Here is a 26,103-nt window from a genome sequence, read left to right as displayed (position 1 = left end):
ATTTTCCAAGGCTCACTCTGGCTGCTGTGTAGGCAAGGGTGGAAGCAGGGAGACAAGTCAGAAGGCCAGGTTGCTGCCGCCGTCCTGGTGAAACGAGATGTGGCTTGAACCATGGGGCTAGTAGTGGGGGTAATGAGAAGGGCCCCCATTTGGGATATATTTACTTACAGACAACAAATAAGTAAGACAATCCAATTCGGCTAAGTATATGGGAGTGAAAAAATGTTTACCATCACATGAGTGATACGACCAGATGCCCTTATAGAGTAACCCAGGGTGGGGGGCTACTTTAGGAGGGGTGAGGGAAAGACTCTTTGAGGAGGTAAGATATCAAAGATGAAAAGGAGCCAGTTAAGACCTTGAAGGCAGGAGCCGTGTGTGTGTGTGTGTGTGTGTGTGTGTGTGTGTGTGTGTGTCAGAGCCAAGACCAGTGTGTTTAGAAGGTGGAAAGGGGTAGGGGAAGAGGCAGCATTTGGGGAGAGGGGGAGAGAAAAGCAGAAGCCAGATCCTTCCAGGCACTGAGTGCACAGAATGGATTGAGAAGAGAGGGCGAGAATAGAATCAGGAAGTTGGAAACAGAGACCGTTCTATACAAGACAGTGTCATCGTGGAAGTTCTATGAGGCCTCATTAAAGTAATAAAGTAGAATCCAACCGGGAAGTCTTCATTGTGCTTTGTTTGCCGATTTATGACTCCTATAAATAATGGTATAAGTTAAGGGGCAGCTATGGTGTGTGGACTAGTAAAAGAGACAATCACCTGTCCTCTGACCTTTGGTGAAAAGTCTAGATTACTCTAGAAGCAATAAAACATCTGAACTGTCAAAAAAAAAAAAAAAAAAAAGAAAGAAAGAAAGAAAGAAAAGAAAAAAGGAAAATATAAATTAGTCTAGATACTGTCTTTTCCATGACTAAACTCTGATACACGTCTTTCACCATGTGATCATGAAAAACAATTAATGTTTACTGGGGGGGCTTCCTGAATGCAGGTATAAAAGGCACAGAGAACTCAGGTTGTCCAGATAGCATGACCTGGGATCCAACAGCAGAGGGGTGTGGCACAGGTCCTCCGTCTTTTAGAGTTAGCTCCTCAGGGTAAGGAGAGGGCTTTACCCACCTTTGCAGCCCAGGGCTTCCAGCCTAGCTCCTAGTAAACAGAGGGAGCTGAATAACCCTTTTGTTGAATCTTAATTAAACATGTCAGTTAGATCAACGGTACTGAAATACCAGCATGTTAACTCAGCGAAAGCAGTCACCTTGCAACTTTTGGTTCATCATCCAGTGTGTGGATTAGTCATGCTTCTCTCAATCCTACTACTTCCTTTTTTATATTTCCTGTCTTTGAGCACATCATTTCACTCTGAAAACTCCACTTGTATGGGAAATCATAGGGAAAGGGAGGAGTTCAATGCAGGCCAATTTTACTACTTTTTAGCAAATAACACTTAAAAAGTTTGATAGAGATTGAAATTTTTATCATATAGAGATCTTAAGATAATGGACCAACTTTTTTTTTTTTTTTTTTTTTTTTAGGGCTTTCTTTGTGCATTTTATTTACTTCCAAACAATCCTAAGAAGTAGCTAGTATTACTCCCATTACAGAGATGAGGAAACTCTCGCGGAGAGATACAGAAATCTGGCTAGGGTCACAAGCCAGGACGAGGTGGGCATGGAATTCAAATCAACTTGTTTGATTCCCCAATGGCATTGCTACTTACTCCTCTTGGAATAACTTGGAGGCTTTCACTTGTCTTTGCTTCCTTATTTGCTCTTGAAATGTTAAAATATGCGGAGAAACAGTAGGAGCTCTATAAATAAAACATGCCTATATATTTTTAAATGATTAAAGCTGGAAAGTTTAATGTGGCACCAGGCCACTTGTTTAGTGGAAGTAAAGGGAACGCGATTCCCGGCTCCCGTTGCAGAAATCCTGCCGCCCTTTGCAGTGAGCGGTGTCTGGCTCACAGCCCATCTGTGATGGTCACAGCCGAGGGAAGTCCGACCCAGACTGCAGTCAGGGAAAGACAGCGGGGGAGCTTGGGCTGCAGAAGCGAGAACAGGCCGTGGATTCTTGCGGCCCAATTAATCATCCGCTGGGAAAAGCTACTTGTCAGGTAGCAACTATTGGGGGTGCGGGGGATGGGGGCGGGAGCGACAGGAAATGCAACATTTTAGATTCAGGGTTAAGGCTGGCTAGACTGACCAACCTGTTAAACCTGAAAGAGAGGGTTGTATCTTTAGATGAAACCTGAACAACGAACCCCCGAGCTCAAGTTGACCGAGGGGAAGGCTTTGTGCATTTGGCAACGTTTACAGGCACACAAGGAAAACACGAGGCGCTGAAGGCATTCCAGGAGGTAGCTGTTGCTCAAATCCACCTGGTAGATCGAGTGTCGCCCTGGAGGGCTGTTTCTGCCCTTGGTTTCCCCTTCTTAAAAAATCGAGGCGCAGGCACGCTGCCCTCAGGCGGGTGAGACACTTTCATGTGGGGGAGGGAAGGGACTGAAAAGGGGGGGAAGCCTGGGATATCACGCTTCGCAGAGGCCCGGGAAAACACCGTGGGAAGAAAGCCCGCAGAGACCTCAACAGGGTGCCCGGGTCTCGGCCCCGGTAAGCCCCGCGGAGCTCGGAGGCCGCCGGCCAGGGCAGCGCAGCCTCTGCGGGAAGCCGCCCGCCTCGGCCCGCAGCCTGCTCTACAGGCTCCCGCGGCTGCGGCCGCTCTGCACACCCGGCGGAGGAGGGCCGGGGCGGGGCCGCGGCCGGGGGCGGGGCCGGGGCGGGGCCGCGGCGGGCGGGCGGGCGCGCGGGAGGCGCGGAGGGAGGGTGCCGCGCCGAGGGAAGCGGCCCGCGGCGGAGGGAGGGGAGGCCGAGTCCTGGAAGCGGAGCTCCGCGCTGGGACTGGTTCCTTCGCAGCCATTTTCTGTCCAACCAAACAGCCGATTGGAGACGGGAGCCAACCAGGGCTGCATTGGAGGTTTGTGTCTCGCTTCGGCCAATGATCGCTCCTAAACCGACTCCACTTTAGCTCGAATGAAATGTCCGTCTCCTCCCGGCGCCGTCCCCGCCGCCAACGCCGCCGCGGCCGGGGCCATTCGCCTCCCTCCCGCCCGCCCTCCCGCCCGGGCCGGGGCCGGGGCTGGGGCCGGGCCGGCGCCTGCGAGGCCGCTCCCGCTGCGGGCCCGGCCGGGGAGCGGGCGCGGGGCCGCGGCGCGGCTCTTTGTGCGCCGGGCCGAGGAGCGGCGGGACGCGGGCCAGGCCGCCTCCTGCTCGCCGCCGCCGAGCTCCGGGCCCGAGGCCGAGGAGGGGGCGTCGGGGCACCGTCCGGCCCCCTCTCGGCGGCGCCCCGGCCGGCTCCATTTTGTGCGGGGAGCCGGGCGGGGGCATTGGCCCGGACCCCGGTCCCGACCCTGCGCCCTTGGCCGGGCTGCCGCGCGGAGTCCCCGGGGGCGTCCCCCTCCCGCCCGCCGGCTGGCCCGCGGGGGCATGGCGGGGCCGGGCCGCTTTGTCTGCCCCGGCGCCCCGGGCGCGGCGGGCGGGCGGCAGGCGTTGGGCGCGGGCCCGGGCCCTGGGCGGGCGAGTCGGGGGATGCGCGCCAGGGGCGGCCGCCCCGCACCGGCGGGACTGACAGTCGGCCGGGCCGGGCGGTGGGGCCGGGGCCAGCCCGCGCACCTTCGTGGGGAGGAAGCGAGGTCCCCGGGAGGAAGGAGTGGATTTGGTTTCCCCGCAGTCTGGCTTACACGTAAAGAATGCAGCCATCTGGCGGCTTGCGGTCCCTGGACTTGCCCCGAAGGTGGGAAGGAAGCCTTTCGGATTGGACTAAGGTTTTAATCTTCGGTGGGAGGCGGGGAGGATCTGCCGGGCCTGAGGAGCAGTAGTAGTCTTCGAGAACAAAGAATTAGAGAGCACCCACAAGTCGTAATCTTGCCCAAAGTACTGTAACAAGGTAATTAAACAAGGTTAGCTAGCATACGACCTTTAAAAAAATTAGCATCCTACTAACCCGCATGGACTCCCACGGTGCCACGGTTCGTGCCCCGAATCACTGGGGTGGTTTGGGCTTTCTTAGTACGGAAAGTACTCGGCAGAATAAAGTGATAAGATAAACTGATCGATATAAGTGGCACTAATAAATAGGGGTTTTATTTGTAAAGTATTGAAAGTTTAACTAGAATGCCTTAAAAGGCAATTATTCCTTCCCTGCACTGCTCCTGTAGCTTAATTTAAGGATTCTATTGATGCAAAACTCTGGTTGTTGATGCCAAAGAATGGAGGGTGGAGGAAGGGTCTGCTGCTTTTCTTGGATACAAATTTGCATTTCTTCAAACATTAAACAGATGTATGCATTCCCTTGAGCTTTCACATATATCATAACCTGCCATTAGGAAAATATATACCATATGAGGTGACAGTGTTTATCTTTAATGTATTGAATCTAAATATATACGGAGTCAACTATTTGGGTGAGTGTGATGAGGTGTGTCCCCCGCATCCCCCCCCCCCCAAGCAAAACAAATATATATAGCTCTATTATTTTAAGTGTTCTGGGGATTTTCTTTCTCAAAGACACCCTTAAAAAAAAACACGCTTCTAGCTACAAGGAAGGACTCTCCGGGCAGTTTTGGGGGTTAGAAAGAGGGCAATACTTAAGAAGAAATTAGACGTTGCTTTTAAGATTATAGCAGAATAGACAATGTCATCCTGTCTTTGCTGCCTGGACTGACATCTAAAGAATTCAATTCAGTGGCTACAATTTTTTCTTCTGTTTACTAGATTTCGTGCTTGAATGCATATCATTATTTTCTCTTCCTTTAAAATTAATACTGAAAGGAAATGTTTTTGTTTTGCCCCTCCCCCCAATTTAATTGCTTCACTTGAAAAAAGGAAAAGAACAAATGAGAAATGGAGGTTGTAACATTGTAATTGATACCAATTTATTCAGCTATTTATGCTTTGCAGTGAAAATGAAGTGCTATTCAGATGCAATTTTAGTCCAAAATGGTGGTGCTTTAAAATGATAAATAAAGGTCTTAATTGATCGTGTTCCATGTATGCTTTCTGGGCAGCATGTTTCTTCTTTCAGTATAATCCGAGGTGTTTAATTTAAAAGCATTGTATTCTGAGATATTTTTCTCCCCTCTTGAGTTTTTGGACTCCTAAATTTCACTGTAAAATATTAAGATCATCACCAAGAAATTAAGTTGGGGCATTTGTGTCTTGAGTGTTAATATTTTGAATAATTTAGATGTGTAAATTTTGGTCTCTGGCATATAATCTGGGTGTTGTGATGAATATTTATGATGAACATGACTAAATTCAGGGTTATGTTAGAAAAGCAATTCCTCCTGCCATAGAATTAACTTTTTTGCAAAGTCTCCAAAATATATCTGCCAATTTAAGAAACCTTTATTGGGTGCCTGCTTTTTTGCACTCTATTGAATAAGAATAGTAGGCGAAATTATACATGCCTTTTAAATTTTTACTAGGAAGGAAGCCTGTAGGCTATACGTTGTTACTACTAATAGATGTTTATCTTCTAGGTTGAAATTGGGCGAAGGGTAGACACCTTTTAGACAGGTGTTCCTGAATACCACTGGCAACACGGTTCTGACAGTATTTCATAACAGTAAGTAGGTTTTACCATTTTGGTTGTTAATTAGATTTGAACAGTAATTAGCTGGGAACAGAATTATAACGGATGTATATTGGAGGTCCCAGGTAGAATGAATGCCTTTCAAGTCTAGACAGGCAGTACCTACTCATTCCTGTTGCTTCCTTCTTTTTAGTGACTTGCATGTATTGTTTCCTGTGGGCCCCTAAGCGCTGTGGAGGCTACAAGATAAAAAGCTTGTCCCAGCTCTTAAGAGGCTGTTTTGCTGGAAGGGCTTTAATGGAACTGAATGCTTAGAGGACATTATGCAGGGAAGGGAAGACGCTGGTTTTAAGGGTAGCACAGGTGGGGTCAGTGTGGGTAGCTGGGAATGTCAGGGACCTAGCCTTGAAGGCTGAGTGGAGTTTGGATAGGTGGCTATCACCAAAAGCAAAAGCCTGAAAGCAGGGATTAGTAACTTCTGTTTAAGGGATGGGGAGTAGATCTGCATGGTCCAAGTGGGAAAATCCTAGGATAATCTAGTGAGAGATACTACATCTGTGATGTCAGGCACGTCACAACTTCCTTGAGCCGTGACTCATGACTCACTCCTAAAATAAAAGAGCTGTACCTGGTGATCCTTAAATAAGGCACATTCTAGCACTAAGATTTTTATCAGCCCTGAAGATAGAGTTGGAAACAAGTTTAGTTAGGTTAAATGGGGGATCCGCTCGTGTAAAGCCATGAAAACCTAGGTTTGGATTTGATGCTGAAGACTTTTAAAACCATTATAGGTTCAAGAGCTATAGAAACGGTGTTTTAGTGAGATCGGTCTTAAAACAGTATGTACCCAGGTACGGTGGGTAGTAATCCAGTGGCAACAGAAAATGGCTGGGCATATCCACAAAACTTATTAAGAGAGGTAACAGTTCAGGTGGAACTTACAGGAGACTGAAGAACGTAAGATGGCACGGGTGTAATTAGCCTGGAGTGTGGGATTGAAGTTGTGAAAAGGAGATCAAGGAGTTCTTGTCCATTGTCTCGTTGCAGGACACGGGGAGGGTGAGTTTCCTTTTCCAAAACCTTAAGTTGGCAGTGATGGGCTATCAGACACGTTCTACAGGCACGGCCTGCTGGAGCGGCAGGCAGGATATGGTGGGAGATTTAGGATTTCTAAGCATAAAGTGCTATTTAACGAGTTTTCCTTAAGAGAGTGAGGGAAGAGAGAGAAAACATAACCTGGGATGAAACTAACAATTGGGAGGTGGGGAGGAACAAATAAACCAGGAAAGAACATTGCTTTTGAAATCAAGGGAGAAGAGAATTCCATGTGTGAGTGTGTGGTCCACAGTGGGCAGCACTACTAACCACAGGCAGGTAGGATGAAGGCAAGACTATTGGCAACTTTCGTTTTTTAAGTTTGTGTATTTTTAGAGAGAGGGAGTGGGGGAGGGGCAGAGAGAGAGGGAGCGAGAATCCCAAGCAGGCTCTGCACTGACCTGAGCTGAAATTGCGAGTTGGACACTTAACCCACCGAGCCACCCAGGCGCCCCCGATTATTGGCAACTTTAAGAGCAGTTTCGGTGACATGGTGGGGTGGAGAAGCACATGTCCGGGGGTTTAGGAATGGAAAGGTGCATGAGGACCATCAGGGGGAGAATGATAGCTAGACAAGGGTGTGGAGCAGAATTACGGTTTACGAGTCTGTGCGTACTTGTGTGTGTTCAGTGGGGGAGACTAAGCATGTTTAAGAAAGAGTGAAGAAGCTGGTCAAGGAGGACTGAAGATCCGTTAGAGGGGAGGAATCTTTTTGTCATTTCTTCTCCTCAAAGAGATAAAAAGGCATTGGTCCAGAGGACAGGTGACAGTGGTTGTGTGAGAGAGAAAACCATGCCTAGAAAGAAGGGTGAGAGCTGTATCTGAAGGGACAAAAATAACACTAGGTTACATTAGTTGAGTTCTTAGTACGTATCCTGCACTTGGCTAAGTAGTTCTTATATAATAACTTCACTTCTCATAGCAACTCCATTTAAAAAATGGGCAAGTTGAAGCACAAAGAGGATGGTAAGTAAAGACACAAAACCCGGTGGTCTATCCTGAGAGATCAGGTCTGTCCTGATCACAAACCCAAAACCAGGTGCATGGCTTACACCTCACAGATACTGTCCTGGCTGGAGACGCAGCTTTAAATGTCTTTAATACATGAGGTCAGTAGATCTAGAATTGAGAGAGGGTAAAGTCACGATTTAGGCTGATGGGCTATGGGAAAAACTAGCAGGAACAAGTACTGTAAAGTACTTGGCATCTGAGACTCTGGATTTAACTCCCATTTACTGTGCCGCCTTTGGGCAAGTCATTAGCCTTCCCTGACCTCAATTTCCTCATCTGTTTCGTGGGGTTGTGAACACTGACTGCATGAGATATTTAGAAACTGTTCAATAAATGTTAAACATACTAAGGAGGGAACTGTTTCCTGCATTTGTGCAAATTATTAATACAATTTAAATACTGCTGTATCACAAAATTACAGAATGAACATGTACTGGCCAGCTATTTCACAGAATATTCTAGAAAACAGTATCAGTTCAACTAAGTAATTAGAATAGCCAATAAAATTAATTTGACGGGAGGGGTGCCTGGGTGGCTCAAGTCGTGATCTCACACTTCTGGGGATAGAGCCCCGCCGACGGCACCGAGCCTGCTTGGGATTCTCTCTGTCCCTCTTTCTTTGCCCCTCCCCCACCTGTGCACACGCACTCTCTCTCAAATCAATAAACATTAAGAAAACTTAATTTGATGAGACTGAACTACTCTTTGTCTATATTTATTAGTTCTTCTGGATCTAATGATTTGTCACTTTACCCATGTGTTGTCACTCTCCTACATGCTCTTCCCTCTTCGTTGTCTGGATAAAGCCCAACACTTCAGCTTCTCTGTTCTTACACCAGGTACAGATGTGCCACGACTGGACATCCTGGTGCCAGTGCACATTCGTGGTCACCAGCCGCAGCTCCGCTCCTCTCATGGCTCAGCGCTTCTATTCCCCGCCCTTCCCACTGTCTGTCTCCCCAGCTGCAGCCATTCCAGCAGCGTCCTCTCGGGCCTTCCTCCAGTTCGTTTTCAGTCCGTCACCAGGACTGTCGATTTGACCTCCTACAAGGCTCTTTCCTCTGCTCCCCCTGTTCCCCAGGGCTGTTGTCTAGGACCAGACACGGGGAATGTTCATTGTCTCGCCTGAAGTCATGCGCTGACCGCAGCCTCATGGTCCTTAGTGGTCTTCTGCCTCCATTCTTGCTCCCCTCTGTCCATTTCTACACCGGACTATAGCCAGAGTGATACCGTGAAAAAGAAATCTGATTTGCACAATTCCGTAAAACTCCCCTTTGATTCGCTCTGACTCACGAGGCACTGCTTGCTCTAGCCTCTACTTAGTTCATTCCAGTTCACCAGTACTATATTTTGTGTTTGCTTTTCCTGGAACATTCTTTTCCCATTTTTCTTTGCCTGATTTCTGTCTTTCAGTCTCAGTTGAAATTTCATTTCCTATGACTGCTTCCTTGACTCCCCAGACTGGTGTGGTCCCTTTTGCAGTAAGCTCTCAAAGCATGTAACACAACACCTTTGCTTTCCTTAGCATTTGGCACTAGCAGTTAGTTAATTGTCATTATTTAATAGCTATATATAACATTTACTGAGTACTGCTATTATACTATGCTAAGTCCTTCCATGGTGAGTCCTGTCTCGTCCCACGTGCTCAAGATCTCATGGCAAGTAAGTAGGAAGGAATTCAAACCAGGTGATAGGATTCCAGAGCCTGGGCCTTGGAAGTATTAATAGACTGCATTCCCCAGCCCTTCCCCCTGCTACTAGTTTACGTAATATTTGTCTTCTCTGCAAGATGAGGACAGAGATCTTGTGTGTGTTGTTGACTGCTACGTCACCAGCACATAGCGCGGACCTGATAAATACCATGTGCTTACTTGGTAAATATTTGTTAACTGGCTTACTTAAAATCTACAGGCTATTTTGTATATTTTTAAAGGAAGTTCAGACCTTGAAAAAGCCTTTGGGATGTATCTAGCAAGTTTCCCTGCCTCCTTTCCCCCCTCATATATATGAGTGGCTAGCATAAGCATCAAAGATGAGGCTAATTTGTTGAATGCAAGGTACTAAGTTGCCTTGGGGATTCAAAGAAGGGGACACTAATTTTAGGCTTCGAAATGGGGTCTTATCAGAAAGATTTCAGGAGGATGGGAGAACGTTGGGATTAAAGTATGGGGCAGGATTTTCATGGTAGAAAGATAGAGGAGAGGAAGACAGAGGTGTGGTGAAATGACAGAAAAGCTAAGACCTGCAGACCCAAAGACACAGCTAAGCCAGTGCCCTCAGGGTGGATGGGACCCGCCACCTCCTGAGAACACACGCGCCAGACATAGCCCCGTAGCAAGTTCCCTTTATTTCATTCTGACAAGTCTGAAATACTTTCAGAAGTATTTCTTGGAAGACTGCCGTTCAGTGGCTAATGCTGTGAATCAAATGATAATCTTGCTGCTAATCCAGTGCATGAGAAGATAATGTGATTTAAACTTTATGCCTTTAATATTTTTTAATATTAAAAAATGTGTGTTTATAAATTAATTAATCTCTCATATTCCACCCCGCAAAGATTTTTTTCCAGTTGTAGATTCTGAAACAGCCACTTTGGTTCTTTCTCCTGAACCTTGATCTCCCTTAGGGCACTGGAAAAAACTAGTCAATTCACAGATATCCTCATTGAGCTGTCTTTATGGCTAATAAATCCATCACCATATCTATTAAGGATCACTCTCTTAGTATCTTGTTAGGATTTTAGAATTAAGATAGCATTTTATTTTGGGGTAGTGTTTCACATGTTAGCTGTTTAAGATGGGGAAGGTGGTATTATTTCCATTTTATATAGAAATACATTTAATGGGTAGGGATGCTGTTTTGAGGATCAGTAGAAGAGTCCGAATCAGAGCTCACTGCCTGTTGTTTACCACTTCTTAGAAGACGCTAAGAAGTGTCATCAATAAACAGGAACCCTTGATACCTAATAATAGGTACTTGCACAAATTACTAAAGGCAGGTGAATTCTATTTTCTAGCCCCTTAGAAAATTATATAAATTATGGAAATGTGTCTTTATCTACAATTAAATTAGATACCACAGCCAACAGATGCATCAAAGAAATGCCATGTTTTTGAAGACGTGGAAACTAGCTTGGTTATTTTACTACTAGATGAAAATCTAACAGAGATGGAAAAGACATGTTAACACAAGGGCTTAAATAGTGCAGTCAAAACATTAAGTCCTAGGCCTTGAGAATCCTTCAGGATCAAGTGTCTCTTTTGGATTGGTCTGAAAGCATGTAGAGATTGTATTTAATTTTTGCTACACTTTTTATTCAGGTAATGCGTTTAAAATTTTTCTACCCACAAATAGCCAGTCCCTTCCTGCTTTGAATAGTATTATTTGCAAAGCAGAAAGACTTCTAGGATTTGCTATGTTGGTGACATGGAATGGAGACAGTTCAGGGTTAGGGTTCAGTTTTCTCTAGATTTTCCCTCTTAGAATTCTTTTAGCTTTGAGCAAACTAAATTAAGCAGGCTTCTTTTAAAATAAAGTCACTTTAATTCTCATTCTTGTCTATGGTTATGGTTTTACTGTCTTTATATGTAGATGCCCAATCTCCCTGACCCCTCCTTTTCTTTTTCTTTAAAGGATCTAAAGTTTGAGGGTGGGAGAAACTGTTGACTAGATTTAGAGATGACAGCCTCATTCAAAACATGGGTGTGCTTATAAACATGGAGAACAAACTGAGGGTTGCTGGAGGGGTTGTGGGAGGGGGGATGGGCTAAATGGGTAAGGGGCATTAAGGAATCTACGGAAATTATTGCTTCACTGTATACTAACTAATTTGGATGTGAATTTTAAAAAATAAAAAATAAAGTTAAAAAAAATGGGTGTGCCTTCGGGTTGCATGGGTACAGATGTGTGCAAGGAATCCATATGCTTCCTATACCAGACAGTTTGAATCAAGACATTGTCCCTTGAACTTCTGTGAGACAGCAGAGACAGTTTGCGGCAGGCGCAAGAGGGTTTGCGTAGGGATAACAGGCTTTACTGTAGCAGGAGAGCGCAAAGTGATGGACACGGGTGCTTGTAGGTGACTGCTGAGCTGGTTTTGGCTTTGCTTTTCATTCCAGGGATAAGCTAGGTTCTAAGTCGGGGTTGTCTGCACTATACGTGAGGCTTATGGAATTGAAAAGAAAGAGCTGTGTGTTTTAGATTCATTTCCTCGTTTTGTTTCTCCGTTGGTCTTGTGCTTATCACTTATGGAGGGTGGATTGGGGAATTTTGAATCATTGGGAAATTATCCAAAGGTTTCCAAATCAAGAAATATAAATGTTTTCTTTTAGTAAGCTTAAGGCCTTGAAAACTAATTGACCCACCCTGTGACAGCTTATGAGGATTGAATCTAGTATGCTTTTTTAATACAAGTTTTACTGAAGGGTATTGCAAACCTTTTTCTCCTCGTAGATGGATGGCGACAGTGCTACAACAGACGCTTCTCAGCTAGGCATCTCTGCGGACTACATCGGAGGAAGCCACTATGTGATACAGCCCCACGATGGTAGGAAAGCTACGACTAAAACACTGACTGGCAGAAGTAACTTAGTGGAAATCATATTACCGTCACATTCTAGGTTACTTGGGTCTTTACGGGAAAATTAGCAATCTTGTGTCAAAGGTCAATGATGGTCTAAGAAGATGTATCATGCTTTTTTTTATTAGAAATAGTCTTCAGGGGCGCCTGGGTGGCGCAGTCGGTTAAGCGTCCGACTTCAGCCAGGTCACGATCTCGCGGTCCGTGAGTTCGAGCCCCGCGTCAGGCTCTGGGCTGATGGCTCAGAGCCTGGAGCCTGTTTCCTGTTCTGTGTCTCCCTCTCTCTCTGCCCCTCCCCCGTTCATGCTCTGTCTCTCTCTGTCCCCAAAATAAATAAATGTTGGAAAAAAAAAAAAAAAAAAAGAAATAGTCTTTAAAAGAATGATGAGTTCTAGAAAAGAATTCTATAAATAAATTATGCCTTTTAAAAACTGGTACCATTTCTTTAAAAATTTGTTACTGATGTCCTACTTAAGTACTGAGTATGGCACATTCTTTTTCAGTTGATACAGTAAAAAATTCTTTAGAGGGTGAGTTGCTAGCTATTATATTTCTAGTACTTACGAACAGACTTATTTTTGTTTTTCATTAAGTATTAAGTTTGATCTGTGTCAGCTGTTAGGATGGCAGTGTCATGTCGGCCTGTGAGAAATAATTTACTTTGTGGCATTCTGATGTGTAAGATTAAAAAACACTAAGATATATTTTTTTAGAAGGCAGTTGGGGGTGGGTGAGAAGTTACCTCATCCTAAGACAGACACACATAAAAATGTAACTTGAATCAGCTTAAGTGCCTTTCTTTTTTAATACACGTAAATAGTGGGAAGTTTACTTACAAGATACTGCATTTAGTCATAAAAGGATATTACTGGTATTGTGAAAGCTTCAGTTATATCTAAATCTATACAATTTGGGAATTCGCTTTTTGTAAGATCGCTGGATCGGTGCAATAGCTTTGTTCAAAAACTTAGTATCAATCTAATTGGGTCAGTAATATTCAAGGCCACTTTTCCATTCTGTATAAACTTGGCTTTGGATAAACATATAAATAACCTCCTAATCTAGCAATATGAAAGGAACCCTCAGTCATAGTCTGTAAGTTTTCCAGCTAAGTTATGTAATAAATATTTCTGAGTACCCCTTCTATGGAAGATGCTATACCAAGTTCTAGGAAGTACACAAAGCTGATCCCTGGCCTCTGGCAGCAAACATCTAATAGGGAGGATGAGAAATAAAAAGAATTCTAAAATGTGTCAGAAAAAACACAGAGCAATCCTGTGATATTTTTGTGAAAGGAGAGATCACTTCTGAAGGTGCCGTGGAGATGTTTCTGAGCTTTTTGGAGAATGGATAGGTGAGGTTTTAGTAGGCAGATCTGAGGACAAAAGTGTTTGAGGCAGTGGGTTGGAAATTAAGGAGTGGGTTTGGTTATGGCTATGAGAAAACCGTGAAAAGAACTGCTACCCTCCTCCCTAAAAATGCCTAGGAAATGAACCAGGATGTTCTGAACTTAGATTGTTTCAGGTAGTCTTCTCTACGACGAAGTAAAGGTTGTGAGAAACGTTAAACCTGAGTTATTTTTATTTTTTTAGATACGGAGGACAGCATGAATGATCATGAAGACACAAATGGTTCAAAAGAAAGTTTCAGAGAACAAGATATATATCTTCCAATTGCAAACGTAGCAAGGATAATGAAAAACGCCATACCTCAAACGGGAAAGGTAATGCAGGGGAGACATTTTACCCGGCTTGCTTTTTCCAGGGGAGAGGGGAATGTAAACTGCATGAATATGTATATACAGTTTCTGTATATAGTCAGCTATTGTTTTCAGTCCTTTAGTCTCTCTTTCTCTCTTTCAGTTCTACACCCTTAGTTACTGGACAGTATTCCATTTTCAGTTCCCGCGGCCCCCGGTGCTTCCCCCTCCCCCACTTGAAGCAGATAAAATAGAATTAAGAATCTTTTTAAAATATCAGGTTTGCCAAAATGAACAAATCAGGAGACTATAGATGCTGGAGAGGATGTGGAGAAACGGGAACCCTCTTGCACTGTTGGTGGGAATGCAAACTGGTGCAGCCGCTCTGGAAAACAGTGTGGAGGTTCCTCAAAAAATTAAAAATAGACCTACCCTATGACCCAGCAGTAGCACTGCTGGGAATTTACCCAAGGGATACAGGAGTACTGATGCATAGGGGCACTTGTACCCCAGTGTTTATAGCGGTGCTTTCAACAATAGCCAAAATATGGAAAGAGCCTAAATGTCCATCAGCTGATGAATGGATAAAGAAATTGTGGTTTATATACACAATGGAGTACTATGTGGCAATGAGAAAGAATGAAATATGGCCCTTTGTAGCAACGTGGATGGAACTGGAGAGTGTGATGCTAAGTGAAATAAGCCATACAGAGAAAGACAGATACCGTATGTTTTCACTCTTATGTGGATCCTGAGAAACTTAATAGAAACCCATGGGGGAGGGGAAGGAAAAAAAAAAAAAAGAGGTTAGAGTGGGAGAGAGCCAAAGCATAAGAGACTCTTAAAAACTGAGAACAAACTGAGGGTTGATGGGGGGGTGGGAGGGAGAGGAGGGTAGGTGATGGGCATTGAAGAGGGTATCTTTTGGGATGAGCACAGGGGGTGTTGTATGGAAACCAATTTGACAATAAATGTCATATATTAAAAAAAAAACAAAAAAATAAAATAAAATATCAGGTTTGGGCAGATGGAGTTGTAACTTCTATAATGTTGCAGCAAAATTGGGTCTTTTTTTTTTTTTTTTAAGATTTTATTTTTAAGGAATCTCTACACCCAGCTCAAACTCAACAACTTCGAGATCAAGAGTCACATGCTCCACCAACTAAGCCAGCCAGGTGCCCCCAAATTGGGTCATTTTGGACTGATACAGAAAAATCCTTATATTTGGAAGCAGCTATTTTTGTACAGTCATAAATACTAACGCACTTTTGAAGTTAACAGGCAGGATTCTGTTTTAAGTAGTTCTGTCTTGAGACAAACAATCATATAGACTGTTATTTAGAACAACTTAAAAACACTCATTGTCACTCTACTCATCACTTGGTCTGAATTAAAATCCACACTTTTTATATTATATATAACGCAATAAACTTTCTTTCTCACTGCAGCTTATAAAGTACTTGTGAAAGTAATAAAGATCACAAATAAATAGATTATTAAAATACATCACTAAGGGGGTCCCTGGGTGGCTCATTCGGTTGAGCATGTGACTCCTGATTTTGGCTCCAGTCATGATCTCATGGTTTGTGAGTTTGAGCCCTGCCTTGGGCTGTGCGCTGACAGCATGGAGCCCACTTGGGATTCTCTTTCTCCCTCTCTCTCTACCCTTCCCCTGCTCGCATGCTCTTTCTCAAATAAATAAACTTAAAAATATGCATTGCTAAGCCTAGAAGTTCCAATGTGAGAGGTCCTCCTTATATTTTAAGGGGAAATAAATCAGAGCTGCTGATTGTTGTTGAAATAGGTTAAGGCTGCATGCCTCAGCCACCGGCCACGTATGGTTATTGAGCACTTGAAATGTGGCTGGTCTGAATTAAGATGTGCTGTAAATGTAAAACATACTTCACATTGTGAAGGTTTCGTATGAAAAGAAGAATGAAAATCTCTCTGATTTTAAAATGGATGTTGTGTTTAAATGTTAGATAATAACTTGGATTTGTTAGGTTAAATAAAATCTCAAAATTCATTTCACCTGTGTTATTTGTATTTAAAAAAATTTTTTTTAATATATATATACTTTTGAGAGAGAGAGAGACACAGAGCACAAGTGGGGAAGGGACAGAGAGAGGGAAACACAGAATCTGAAGCGGGCTCCAGGCTTTGAGCTGTCAGCTCGAACCCACGAACTGCGAGATCACGACATGAGCCAAAGTCGGACATTTAACTGACTGACCCACTCAGGCGCCCCTCACCTGTGTTTTTAAACCTAGCTACTAGAAAACCTAAAGTTATGTATACAGCTTGCATTATAGTATCTTGCCTGACTGCATTTATGCAGCTCTTGTTTGCTTTTCTCCAGGATATAAAATAGGCATGGAGATAGGAAACAGTATGTTTCAGCAAGGATTTTTCTTACTCCTGTTAGAAGTGACTTGGAATTGTACGATTTAATTCATTAGCTTTACTTTGAAACCCCACACCCTTAAAAGAATTCTCGCTTTTATAATGAGGTAGCCGGTGTGCCCCTTTTTGGTGGGCTTTTTAATAAACTCAAAGCTTGTACCTGACACTCTGGATCTTCAGTAGTAAAAATGTCGCCAAATGTCACTATTGTAAGCCTTACGTGAATTCAGTGTTTTGTCTTTTTAAAATTTTCCAGTGTCCTTATTTGCAGAAATGCTAGGGCAGAGAAGCGACCCCTAAGTGTAGCCCCGCGGTACACTATATACACAGGAGACTGATTTTCTTGGGGCACCTGCTTAGTAAGTGTTCATCTTTATGGGATGGTAAGGATAGCCAGTGGTTGCTTCTATGCCTAAATTGTATCTGTTTCCTGTGAATAGTTGTCAAGGCTTCTCTCACTTGTATTCGAGTTTTTGTTCTCATTCCAAAGGTTGGAATTTTGATAGCACACAATTTGTCAACGTTATTAGCATATATTTCAGAGATTAAATGTTAACAGCCATAAACTGAAATAGTTTATGAATAGCCTTTTATTTCTGCAGGTTGTTAGGAAGGGGATGGTTACATTCCCTGCAGATTTACTTGTGATTTTTCTCTTCAGATTGCAAAAGATGCCAAAGAATGTGTTCAGGAATGTGTAAGTGAGTTCATCAGCTTTATAACATCTGAAGCAAGTGAAAGATGCCATCAGGAGAAACGGAAGACAATCAACGGAGAAGATATTCTCTTTGCCATGTCTACCTTAGGCTTCGACAGTTATGTAGAACCTCTAAAATTATACCTTCAGAAATTCAGAGAGGTAAATAAACTGTCTTCCATTATGCTTTTAAGAAACTAAGATATACGATTTACTTTAACTTTTTAAATGTATCATTCATCAGAAGTATATGGTCACTTCTATTACTGTATTTAAATAGTAAGTCCTTTCTTTTTCCCTTTATTACTAATGACATCATAGTTATTATGTAATGATTAAGAGCACGGACTCTGGATTCCGGCCACCCGGAGGCTGGTTCCAAGCTCCACCACCTGTAACCTCTGGGACCCTGGGCAGATTATTTCAATAGGTTAGGCCTTGGTTTCCTGGTCTGTAAAGTGACGTGAGTAATAGCACCTACCTCACAGAGTTACTGAGAGAACTAAGTCAAATAGTCCACGTATAGCACTTAGCTTGGCTGATCGTGAGCACTCAATGGTAACACGCTGTTATTATGATTAATTTAAAAGAGGGAGCATCTCAAAGCTTGAGGCCTTGCAGATAAGAAAAACGGAACTATAACTATCCTTTTTTATTGATTAAATTCTTCCGCATTTCTTACTGGGTTTATCTTTGCCCGTGGTACGAATTTTGTGGAAATAAATTGAGATCAGCGTATTTATTTCCACACTACCACTCGGGTGTCAGATTCACATTGCTTTCAAAATACTTCCTTAATAGCTTTAATGTTAGAACCCCATTAAATTAGTGACTTAGCATTGAGTGATTAAAGTAGGAAGAGAATGTGTTAAATTCTTCACGGTACTTTTCCAAATCTTCTGCATCATAGAACCTTAGAAGTGGATGGAAACTTAGAGCTCTATGGTACAAACTATAATCTTGATTTAGGAATTTGAAACTTTAAACTTGCTATTATAGTGCTGTACTGTCCGGTTGGCTGAGAGCTTTATATGTATATAGTTAAATGATAACTTGGATCATTTATAGTAGATTTATGGGCTGAATATTTATAGTGCTTTTCAACAGACTACTTCATCTGTAAATAGACTTCTATTTTCCTTTTGATGCAGTGTGGAATTAGAATGATTTTATTTTTATCCGTAAATATTTTAGATTTTCTAGGTCATTACTAACGCTGCCTTGTGATGATTACTGCTTATATAAAAAGTTAGCATTTTGAAGGGCCTCTCTGTATGTAATTAACCAGAAGTGTTAATACTCTGTGCAGTGTTTGTAATAATAGAAACTCCTAATTTTAGGAAACAAGCATTCTCATCTAGAAAACAGTGTCTTTTGAATGCCAGTGATGACTTTTTTGATTTGTCCTTCCCCAGGCTATGAAAGGAGAGAAAGGAATTGGTGGAGCAGTCACAACTACAGATGGATTAAGTGAAGAACTTACAGAGGAGGCATTTAGTAAGCAGTGTTATGATACGTTTATGCAACTGAATGTGTTCTTATAAGTCACATAGTTTGTTAGCAGTGACTAATACTAAATGTGGGGGTACTTTTGGACCATCAGCTCTGAGTATTCTGACATAGCACTTCTTTAGTTCATGCCCTTATAGTTGAAGTCAGTGAGGGATAAGTATCGAGATTGAAATTCTGCCGACATTATGACCTTTCACCCATAGTTCTGATTTCAGTAGCCCCTAGTTTTTGCTTTAAGATTTCACATAAGATAGGAATATTGAGAATTGTAGTTTGTAATATAAAATCTGTGATTTAAATAAATTTGAACTGATGGGTTTTTTGAAAAAAACTTGAATAGGGGCACCTGGCTGGGTTAATTAGTGGACCGTGCAACTCTTAATCTTGGGGTTGTGAGTTTGAGCTCCATGTTGGGTGTACACATTACTTTAAAATAAAAAATTTGTGGGGCACCTGGGTGGCTTAGTTGGTTAAGCATCCAAGATTTCGGCTAAGGTCATGATCTTGCGTTCCTTGAGTTCAATCCCTGCTTCTGGCTCTGTGCCGACAGCTCAGAGCCTGGAGCCTCCTTCAGATTCTGTGTCTCCCTCCCTCTCTGCCCCTCCCCCACTTAACGCTCTGTCTTTCTCTCTCAAAAATAAATGAGCATTAAAAAAAGAAAATTAAAAAAAATAAAAAATCTGGAGAAAAGACCCTGAATATTGTCATATGGGTGAAATAAGAGGTCTATGGTGACTCTGTGTCTCATATAAAATTTATACGCATATATTTTCTTTTTCTCATACGTAAAATATATACTGCTTAGTTATGGAAGTGTGGCTCCCAGCCAGGCCTATGGTGTAGATCTACTTAATGAATTAGAAACTCCATCCAGTCTCTCTGCAGATTTGTACACATGGGCAGTTAGCTCAAGTGCATTTAATTTTACTTTATTTTTAGTTTATTTATTTTGAGAGAGGAGGGAGGGGCAGAAAGAAAGGGATAAAGAATCCCCAGCAGGTTCCACACTGCCAGTCCAGAGCCCAGCGCAGGGCTCAAACTCACAAACTGCAAGATCATGACCGGAGCCAAAATCAAGAGTCGGATACTTAACCGACTGAGCCACCCAGGCGCCCCAGCTCAAAGTACATTTTGGAGAAATGAAAATTCAGAAAATTGAAAACTGCAATAGGAAAAATGTACTTTTTAGGGAGTTTTTTTTTTTCTAAAATGCTAAATGTGGGGGTTTATGATTTTGTCCAAGATGACACTGATTAGTGGCAGAATTGTAATGAGACATTAATGGCATGACCTAAGGTTCAGATCGAGAGAGTAGATGTAATTCTTTTCCTGCTTTAACTTTATCTTCCAGCTAACCAGTTACCAGCTGGCTTAATAACTGCAGATGGTCAACAACAGAATGTTATGGTTTATACAACGTCATATCAACAGGTAAAATACAACCTTCTTTGTATTTTAAATTATTGTAAAAAATTGATTGTACCCATTGATTTTTATCGCAGGTAGTTAATTTCAGCACATTACAGTTGACCCTTGAACAACACGGGTTTGAACTGCACTGGTCCGCTTAATTATTTATTATGTTTATTTATTTATTTTTTGAGATAGAGATAGAGACAGCATATAAGCAGGGGGGAGAGAATCTCAAGCAGGTTCTGCACTATCAGCACAGAGGCCAACACAGGGCTCGAACTCATGAACTGTGAGATCATGACCTGAGCCAAAATCAAGAGTCGGACATTTAACCAACTGAGCCACCCAGGCACCCCTACACCAGTCCACTTATATGCGGATTTTTTTACAGTACTATAAATGTGTTTTCCTTGTAATTTTCTTTTTTTTTTTTTTTAATTTTTTTTTCAACGTTTATTTATTTTGGGGACAGAGACAGAGCATGAACGGGGGAGGGGCAGAGAGAGAGGGAGACACAGAATCGGAAACAGGCTCCAGGCTCTGAGCCATCAGCCCAGAGCCTGACGCGGGGCTCGAACACACGGACCGCGAGATCGTGACCTGGCTGAAGTCGGACGCTCAACCGACTGCGCCACCCAGGCGCCCCATGTAATTTTCTTAATAACATTTGCTTTTCTCTGATTTTGTTGTAAGACTATAGCATATAATACATGTAAACATAAAGTATGTGTTCATTGATTTTATGTTATCAATAAGGCTCTGGTCGACAGGCTGTTAAATTTTGGGGGCGGTCAGAAGTTACATGAAGATTTTCAACTGTGCAGAGGTTGGCTCACCTAACCCTTGTGTTATTCAAGGATCAATTGTGTTGTTATTATTAAGGACCTGATAAAGAAAGTTGTTAAAAAATTGCTTTCTCAAAGTATATAATTGTGTATTCTCTTACTAATTAAATATGTTCACACATATTCGTATCTGCATAGATTTCTAGAGAGATGCATTAAGAAATTATTAAAGTAGCTCCCTTGTGTAGAGAGAATGATTTGAGAGTGGGAAGTAGATTTCTTTTTCATTGCCGATTTTTATTCTTTTTTTTTTTTTAATTTTTTTTTTAACGTTTATTTATTTTAATTTTTGAGACAGAGAGAGAGAGAGCATGAACGGGGGAGGGTCAGAGAGAGAGGGAGACAGAGAATCTGAAACAGGCTCCAGGCTCTGAGCTATCAGCACAGAGCCCGATACGGAGCTCGAACTCACAGACGCAAGATCATGACCTGAGCTGAAGTCGGACACTTAACCGTCTGAGCCACCCAGGCGCCTCTCCTATTTTTATTCTTTAAATGCTTATAACATGTTATTTGAAAATTATTTTTAAAATCCTGCTCAATTTAAATTTTCTAATCTTAGATTTCTGGTGTTCAGCAAATTCAGTTTTCATGATCTGAAGAAATGGTGGAATGGGAGTGGAGAGAAGCGAGTCTGTACGATTCCGGAACCAGAGACATTAGAAGGAAATGACTGGGGGAAGATGTCTCTTTGTATATTAAATAGCTGTAATGTAGCTTCCTGATGCTTGACTAATTGAGGTGTTAATTCTGACTTGAGAATCTTTTTCATGAATGATTTTAAAGAAAAATTTGGATTTTAAAGGTATTAAAATATTTTTGTTTTGTACGAGAGTTTGTCGCTCTGTATGACTCCTGTATGCATTGTATATTGCAATTTATTACTGTCAGAGATTTGTAGACAGTTTCTTATTTTCATATTGAATCATGTTACTTTTGTAATTCAAGTAAGCAGCTGGGTTAATTCATGATGTTTGCCCTTTTAATAAAATATAAGGGTAGAGTTCATTTTGAATGCAAGTTGCCTTTATTATAAATTTGAGTTTGTCTTGGTTATATAATATCTTGCATGGTAACCTAGCTAGATTTTTAGCATTTGCCATATTTATTAAAATTAATTTTTTGTAAAACATTCATAGCTTAAGCAGCACCATTTTTTACAAAATGTAATTGAAAAATTAAGTGTGAATGCAGAAGCAAATATTGTCTGCCCTGTTAAACTTGGTGCCCTTTAACAGTGTTTACACTGTTCATTGTGCCTGTTAAGATAGTTTTAGTTTATTGGAGCTTTTGTTAGGACTAGATTTGTTTTTGAGCTACATTATTATGAATGTTGGGATTCATTTAAGTTTAATGTAGTCCTAGTGCTCTTGAAATGGTGCCCCTTTCATTTTTATATGATTTTTCCTAAGCATCTCTTCAAGTACTAGAGTATCCTCTTCCAGAAGAGGAATTTTATAGTCTGATGGTAAATGTCCTCATTTTACCTTTTTAATTGAAACGTCAAGTTTCCTGTTACACTCTGGGAACCAGGAAGCGTTAGACATCCTCACGTGTCCACAGACCTTTTTCCGCATGGGTGAGTGAATGCAGTGAAGAAGAGTGAGTGCTGCGGACGGATGGCGGACGGACAGACGGACGCTGTGAAACAGAAGCCCCAGCTCCGAGTGCGCCACCGTCTCGATCTCTGCAATAAACTAAACTTAAGACAGTTTGACTTTGTATAATTTAGTAGTATGTGCTCGAGTTGTTCCTTTTTTAAAGTGAGGATTTGTATTTCCTCCTTTTTGTTGGTAATTGAACTGTTTTGTTTTAATATCAACAATTGCTACTGTACAGTTTGCCTAAAAGGCAGTTTGAATGTCATCTTGGAAGGACACTCAAATTTATAAGATAGAAGCAATTTCACAGATACAGGCTGAACAGAAATATTTACTTTGCCAGAAGGCGCCTTTGGGGGCACATCTGGACTAATCTGAGGTTAAGAACTCCCTCACTACCCTCCCATTTAAAAGATAATCTTCATTACAGAAAATTCAAATAGGCAAAAAAAGGAGGGGCATTAAGCAAAATCAACTATCATCCTACTATGCTGAAATAACCAATGTTAATATTTTGGTAAATATCATTAGTCCTTTTACTTTGCTAAATATGTATATTTTTATAAAAATGGGCTCATACTTGCATACTGTTTTGTAACCTGCTTTTTTCACTTAACAATATATTGTAAACATCCTTCCCAGGTCATTACATGGTCTTTTATTTTTATTCATTTATTATTCTGTTGTATGGCTGAACCGTAATTTATTTAATCCTCTATTGGACACTTTGACTATATGCATCTTTTCACAGTTATAAACAACACTTCACTGAATCTTGTGTACATCGATGACTGTTTTCTTGAAATAAATTCTTAGAAGTAGTATTGCTAGGTTAAACAGATACATAAAAATTGAAGGCCTTTGATACTTCTCTATTAATGTATTTATGAAATAGTTTCTACTTGATCCAGGCAGTATATCACTATATAACTGATAAAGGCCCTTGGTCTTTGATTATCAGACTCTTCCTCTAAAATCAGTTTAAAGATGACAACTTTAAGACTTGTGTCAATACAAACCACAACAAATGTCTAACGTTAGTAATTGGTTGGTAGTACTGAAACTTGAGGTAAAATCAGGTCAAGTCTGGGTTATGTGGCCTTCATCCTCTGAAAGGACACTGGCACCCTGCTGGGGTCAGGTATGCAATCTCCTTCCGTGCATGGGAGAGGCAGTGTCGGCTTCTTCCTTGGCCTGGGTTGCATTTAATTGAATGTCACATTTTCTTCCCCTAGAACTTCTTAACCAAATAAGCTTGTACATTAACCTAAAAGTGTTTTCTTTACAACTCTGGAGATACTGATTTTATGAGTATTTAAGAGAGAGATGGGCTTCAGTGACTAAGTCATAGATGGAAGGACGTTCGTCACCTCGGTCTTCCCCCTCACTACCTCATTCTAACACAGATGCTTTAGTCCAGAGAGAATTTTGCGTGTTACCTTCCCAATGTCATGTACTTGAGTATAATGATGTAATCTGTGTTTCTTTTCCTCCTACAGTGTAATATCTATGTAGTATTTTTTTTTTCTTCCAAAACATGCCTTATTGCCTGTTTTCTAGATTGCCTTAGTGGGATGAAGGAATGCCAGTTACCTTTAATGATTCCGGCTGAACCTAGTTATGAGGGCCCAACTAAAAGGATTTCTGCAACAGTATCAATTAAGCATGACAAATGAAAAAAAAATCATTTCTAACATATGCCAAGAATAAAACCTTGAGTACAAGATTTTTAAGAAATATGTATTTTCTCTTTAGCGTAAGTCATTTTATCAGTAGTCCAAAACAAGACCATATTTGTTGCTTTGTGTGATAAAATACATTTCTGAATCACTCACATGATACTGGGTCAGATCTATACCAAAAGCTAGGCTATCTTAAATATGTATGTTTGGTTTCCCTGAATTAGACAATTTATGTTTAGGTATATTGACCTTAAACTCGTATTAAGTGTTAGTGTGCTCATGAGTAAAAAATAGAACAATCCCAACTAATACTCAGTTTTAATTTATGGTTTCTTTTAGAGCTGGATATACTCCTTTGCTCACTTCAGGTTTAGCTTCCTCTTGCTTGTTAGGCTCCAATCCTGATTTCTTGGCTCCTTGTGCCAAGTGCTTTGTGTCTTCTGCCCTCCCCACCATGGCCTTAAACACGTATGCTTCCCTCTGCCTAGAACATTCTTTCTCTTCCTGTGCCTGGCTAAGTCTCACCCTTCAGATTTTAGCTTAAACTCCATCAGGAAAGCCTTTAAAACTTGTTAAACCTTCGTATTACCACATAGAGAAAATGTCACCACCCCAAACCGAGTAGGTTTGTACACAGCCTCTATGTTGGCTGCTACAGCCCCTTAGACATTTCTTTCAAGACAATGCTGCTTTTTATACCTGATTTTAAGGATTTTAAAACCAGAAGGCAGAATCTCTTCAAGTCATGGGCCACAGATGACATTGGGATGGGTCCGTTTCTCTGGCTGCTGGCTATCACCTTTCAAGATGTAGGCTTGCCTAACAACACAGTTCCAGCTTTCCCTGACCGGCTCCAGAGTCCGTTTCCTTTGGCACGGCACGGTAGATGGATACCTGTGCAAAGCAACGTATTGTAAAAACTCCTTTGCCAAGGTTCACGCCAGCAAGCATGCCAAATGACGGCAGTAAACTACATGCTGGCTCTGTAGAAACCTAATGGCCATCGGGGGTGGAAATGACAAGTTGACAGGTAACTCCTCCATCTTTCACAACAATACAGAAGATGACAATATTGTGACAGGGCAGAGTGTACACTATTGGCTCTTGGCAGGTATAATTTAGGTCTTCCTTGAGTGTCCTCTAAGAGCAAACAGTAAGTCTTTGGCACCTATTTTCCAGGGCTCAATTTCAGAGTATATCTGAATGAAAGATATTTCAAAACTTTAAGCACCAGGTACTTGGTTGAAAACACATTGCGGGGCACCTGGGTGGCTCAGTCATTTAAGTGTCCGGCTTTGGCTCAAGTCATGATCTCCTGGTTCACGAGTTTGAGCCCTGTGTCGGGCTCTGTGCTGACAGCTCAGAGCCTGGAGCCTGCTTTGATACTGTGTCTCCCTCTCTCTCTTCCCCTCCCCTACTGGTACTCTGTCTCTCTCTCAAAAATAAATTAAAGGGGGCGCCTGGGTGGCTCAGTCGGTTAAGCGTACGACTTCAGCTCAGGTCACAATCTCGCGGTCCGTGAGTTCGAGCCCCGTGTCGGGCTCTGGGCTGATGGCTCAGAGCCTGGAGCCTGCTTCCGATTCTGTGTCTCCCTCTCTCTCTGCCCCTCCCCCGTTCATGCTCTCTCTCTGTCTCAAAAATAAACGTTAAAAAAAAATAAATTTTAAAAATTAAAAAAATTAAAAAACAAAACACATTGCTAGGCAAAGACAAGTCATAACAGATGGTGCCTTACAGCCAGGGCAGGTATGCCAAGGGGGCCTATTCTCGCATACATAATGCCCAACATTCGGTCTGCAAGAGACCAAGACCAAATCCTTATCTCAGACCAAAGCAATCTCTAATCAAAGAACAGAAAGAAATATTTGAGCTAACAGCCATTTAGGAAAATGGCAGAGCCATGCCTCACTTTGGAGGAAAAGTAGAACTTTAAAAAAATGGGTTCTTTGTGTACATTCCCAACCTTGCAAGTAGCAG

At 42.0% G+C, this 26,103-nt stretch overlaps 2 protein-coding genes across 6 annotated transcripts in view; one reads left to right on the top strand and one right to left on the bottom strand.

The window, feature by feature from the left end:
- Nucleotides 1-2,840: 2,840 nt before the first annotated feature.
- On the top strand, nt 2,841-21,851 carry NFYB (nuclear transcription factor Y subunit beta). Of its 5 annotated transcripts, none has more exons than XM_047865333.1 (8): nt 2,841-2,973; nt 5,537-5,622; nt 12,148-12,241; nt 13,867-13,997; nt 17,038-17,235; nt 18,489-18,570; nt 19,937-20,016; nt 21,421-21,851. In XM_047865333.1, exons 3-8 carry the CDS (start codon nt 12,148-12,150, stop codon nt 21,436-21,438), a joined length of 603 nt encoding a protein of 200 aa, XP_047721289.1. In that variant the 5' UTR covers nt 2,841-2,973; nt 5,537-5,622; the 3' UTR covers nt 21,439-21,851. The 5 variants fall into 5 exon arrangements, with proteins under 5 accessions (XP_047721289.1, XP_047721285.1, XP_047721288.1 ...); XM_047865329.1 differs by having other exon boundaries at nt 21,406-21,851; XM_047865331.1 differs by lacking the exon at nt 2,841-2,973 and adding an exon at nt 3,567-3,789 and having other exon boundaries at nt 21,406-21,851.
- A 1,503-nt stretch (nt 21,852-23,354) lies between these two features.
- The window catches only part of HCFC2 (host cell factor C2), a 47,929-nt gene continuing 45,180 nt past the window's right edge, over nt 23,355-26,103 (bottom strand). The window contains exon 17 of the mRNA XM_047865327.1: nt 23,355-25,020. Within this exon, the coding sequence (XP_047721283.1) occupies nt 24,929-25,020 (92 nt within the window). The 3' untranslated portion in view covers nt 23,355-24,928. The remainder of the gene's footprint in view (nt 25,021-26,103) is intronic.

The sequence above is a fragment of the Prionailurus viverrinus genome, chromosome B4, assembly GCF_022837055.1.
Source record: "Prionailurus viverrinus isolate Anna chromosome B4, UM_Priviv_1.0, whole genome shotgun sequence".
Taxonomy (NCBI): domain Eukaryota; kingdom Metazoa; phylum Chordata; class Mammalia; order Carnivora; family Felidae; genus Prionailurus; species Prionailurus viverrinus.
Note: the sequence above shows the minus strand (reverse complement) of the source record. Positions and strands in the feature narration are given on the sequence as shown.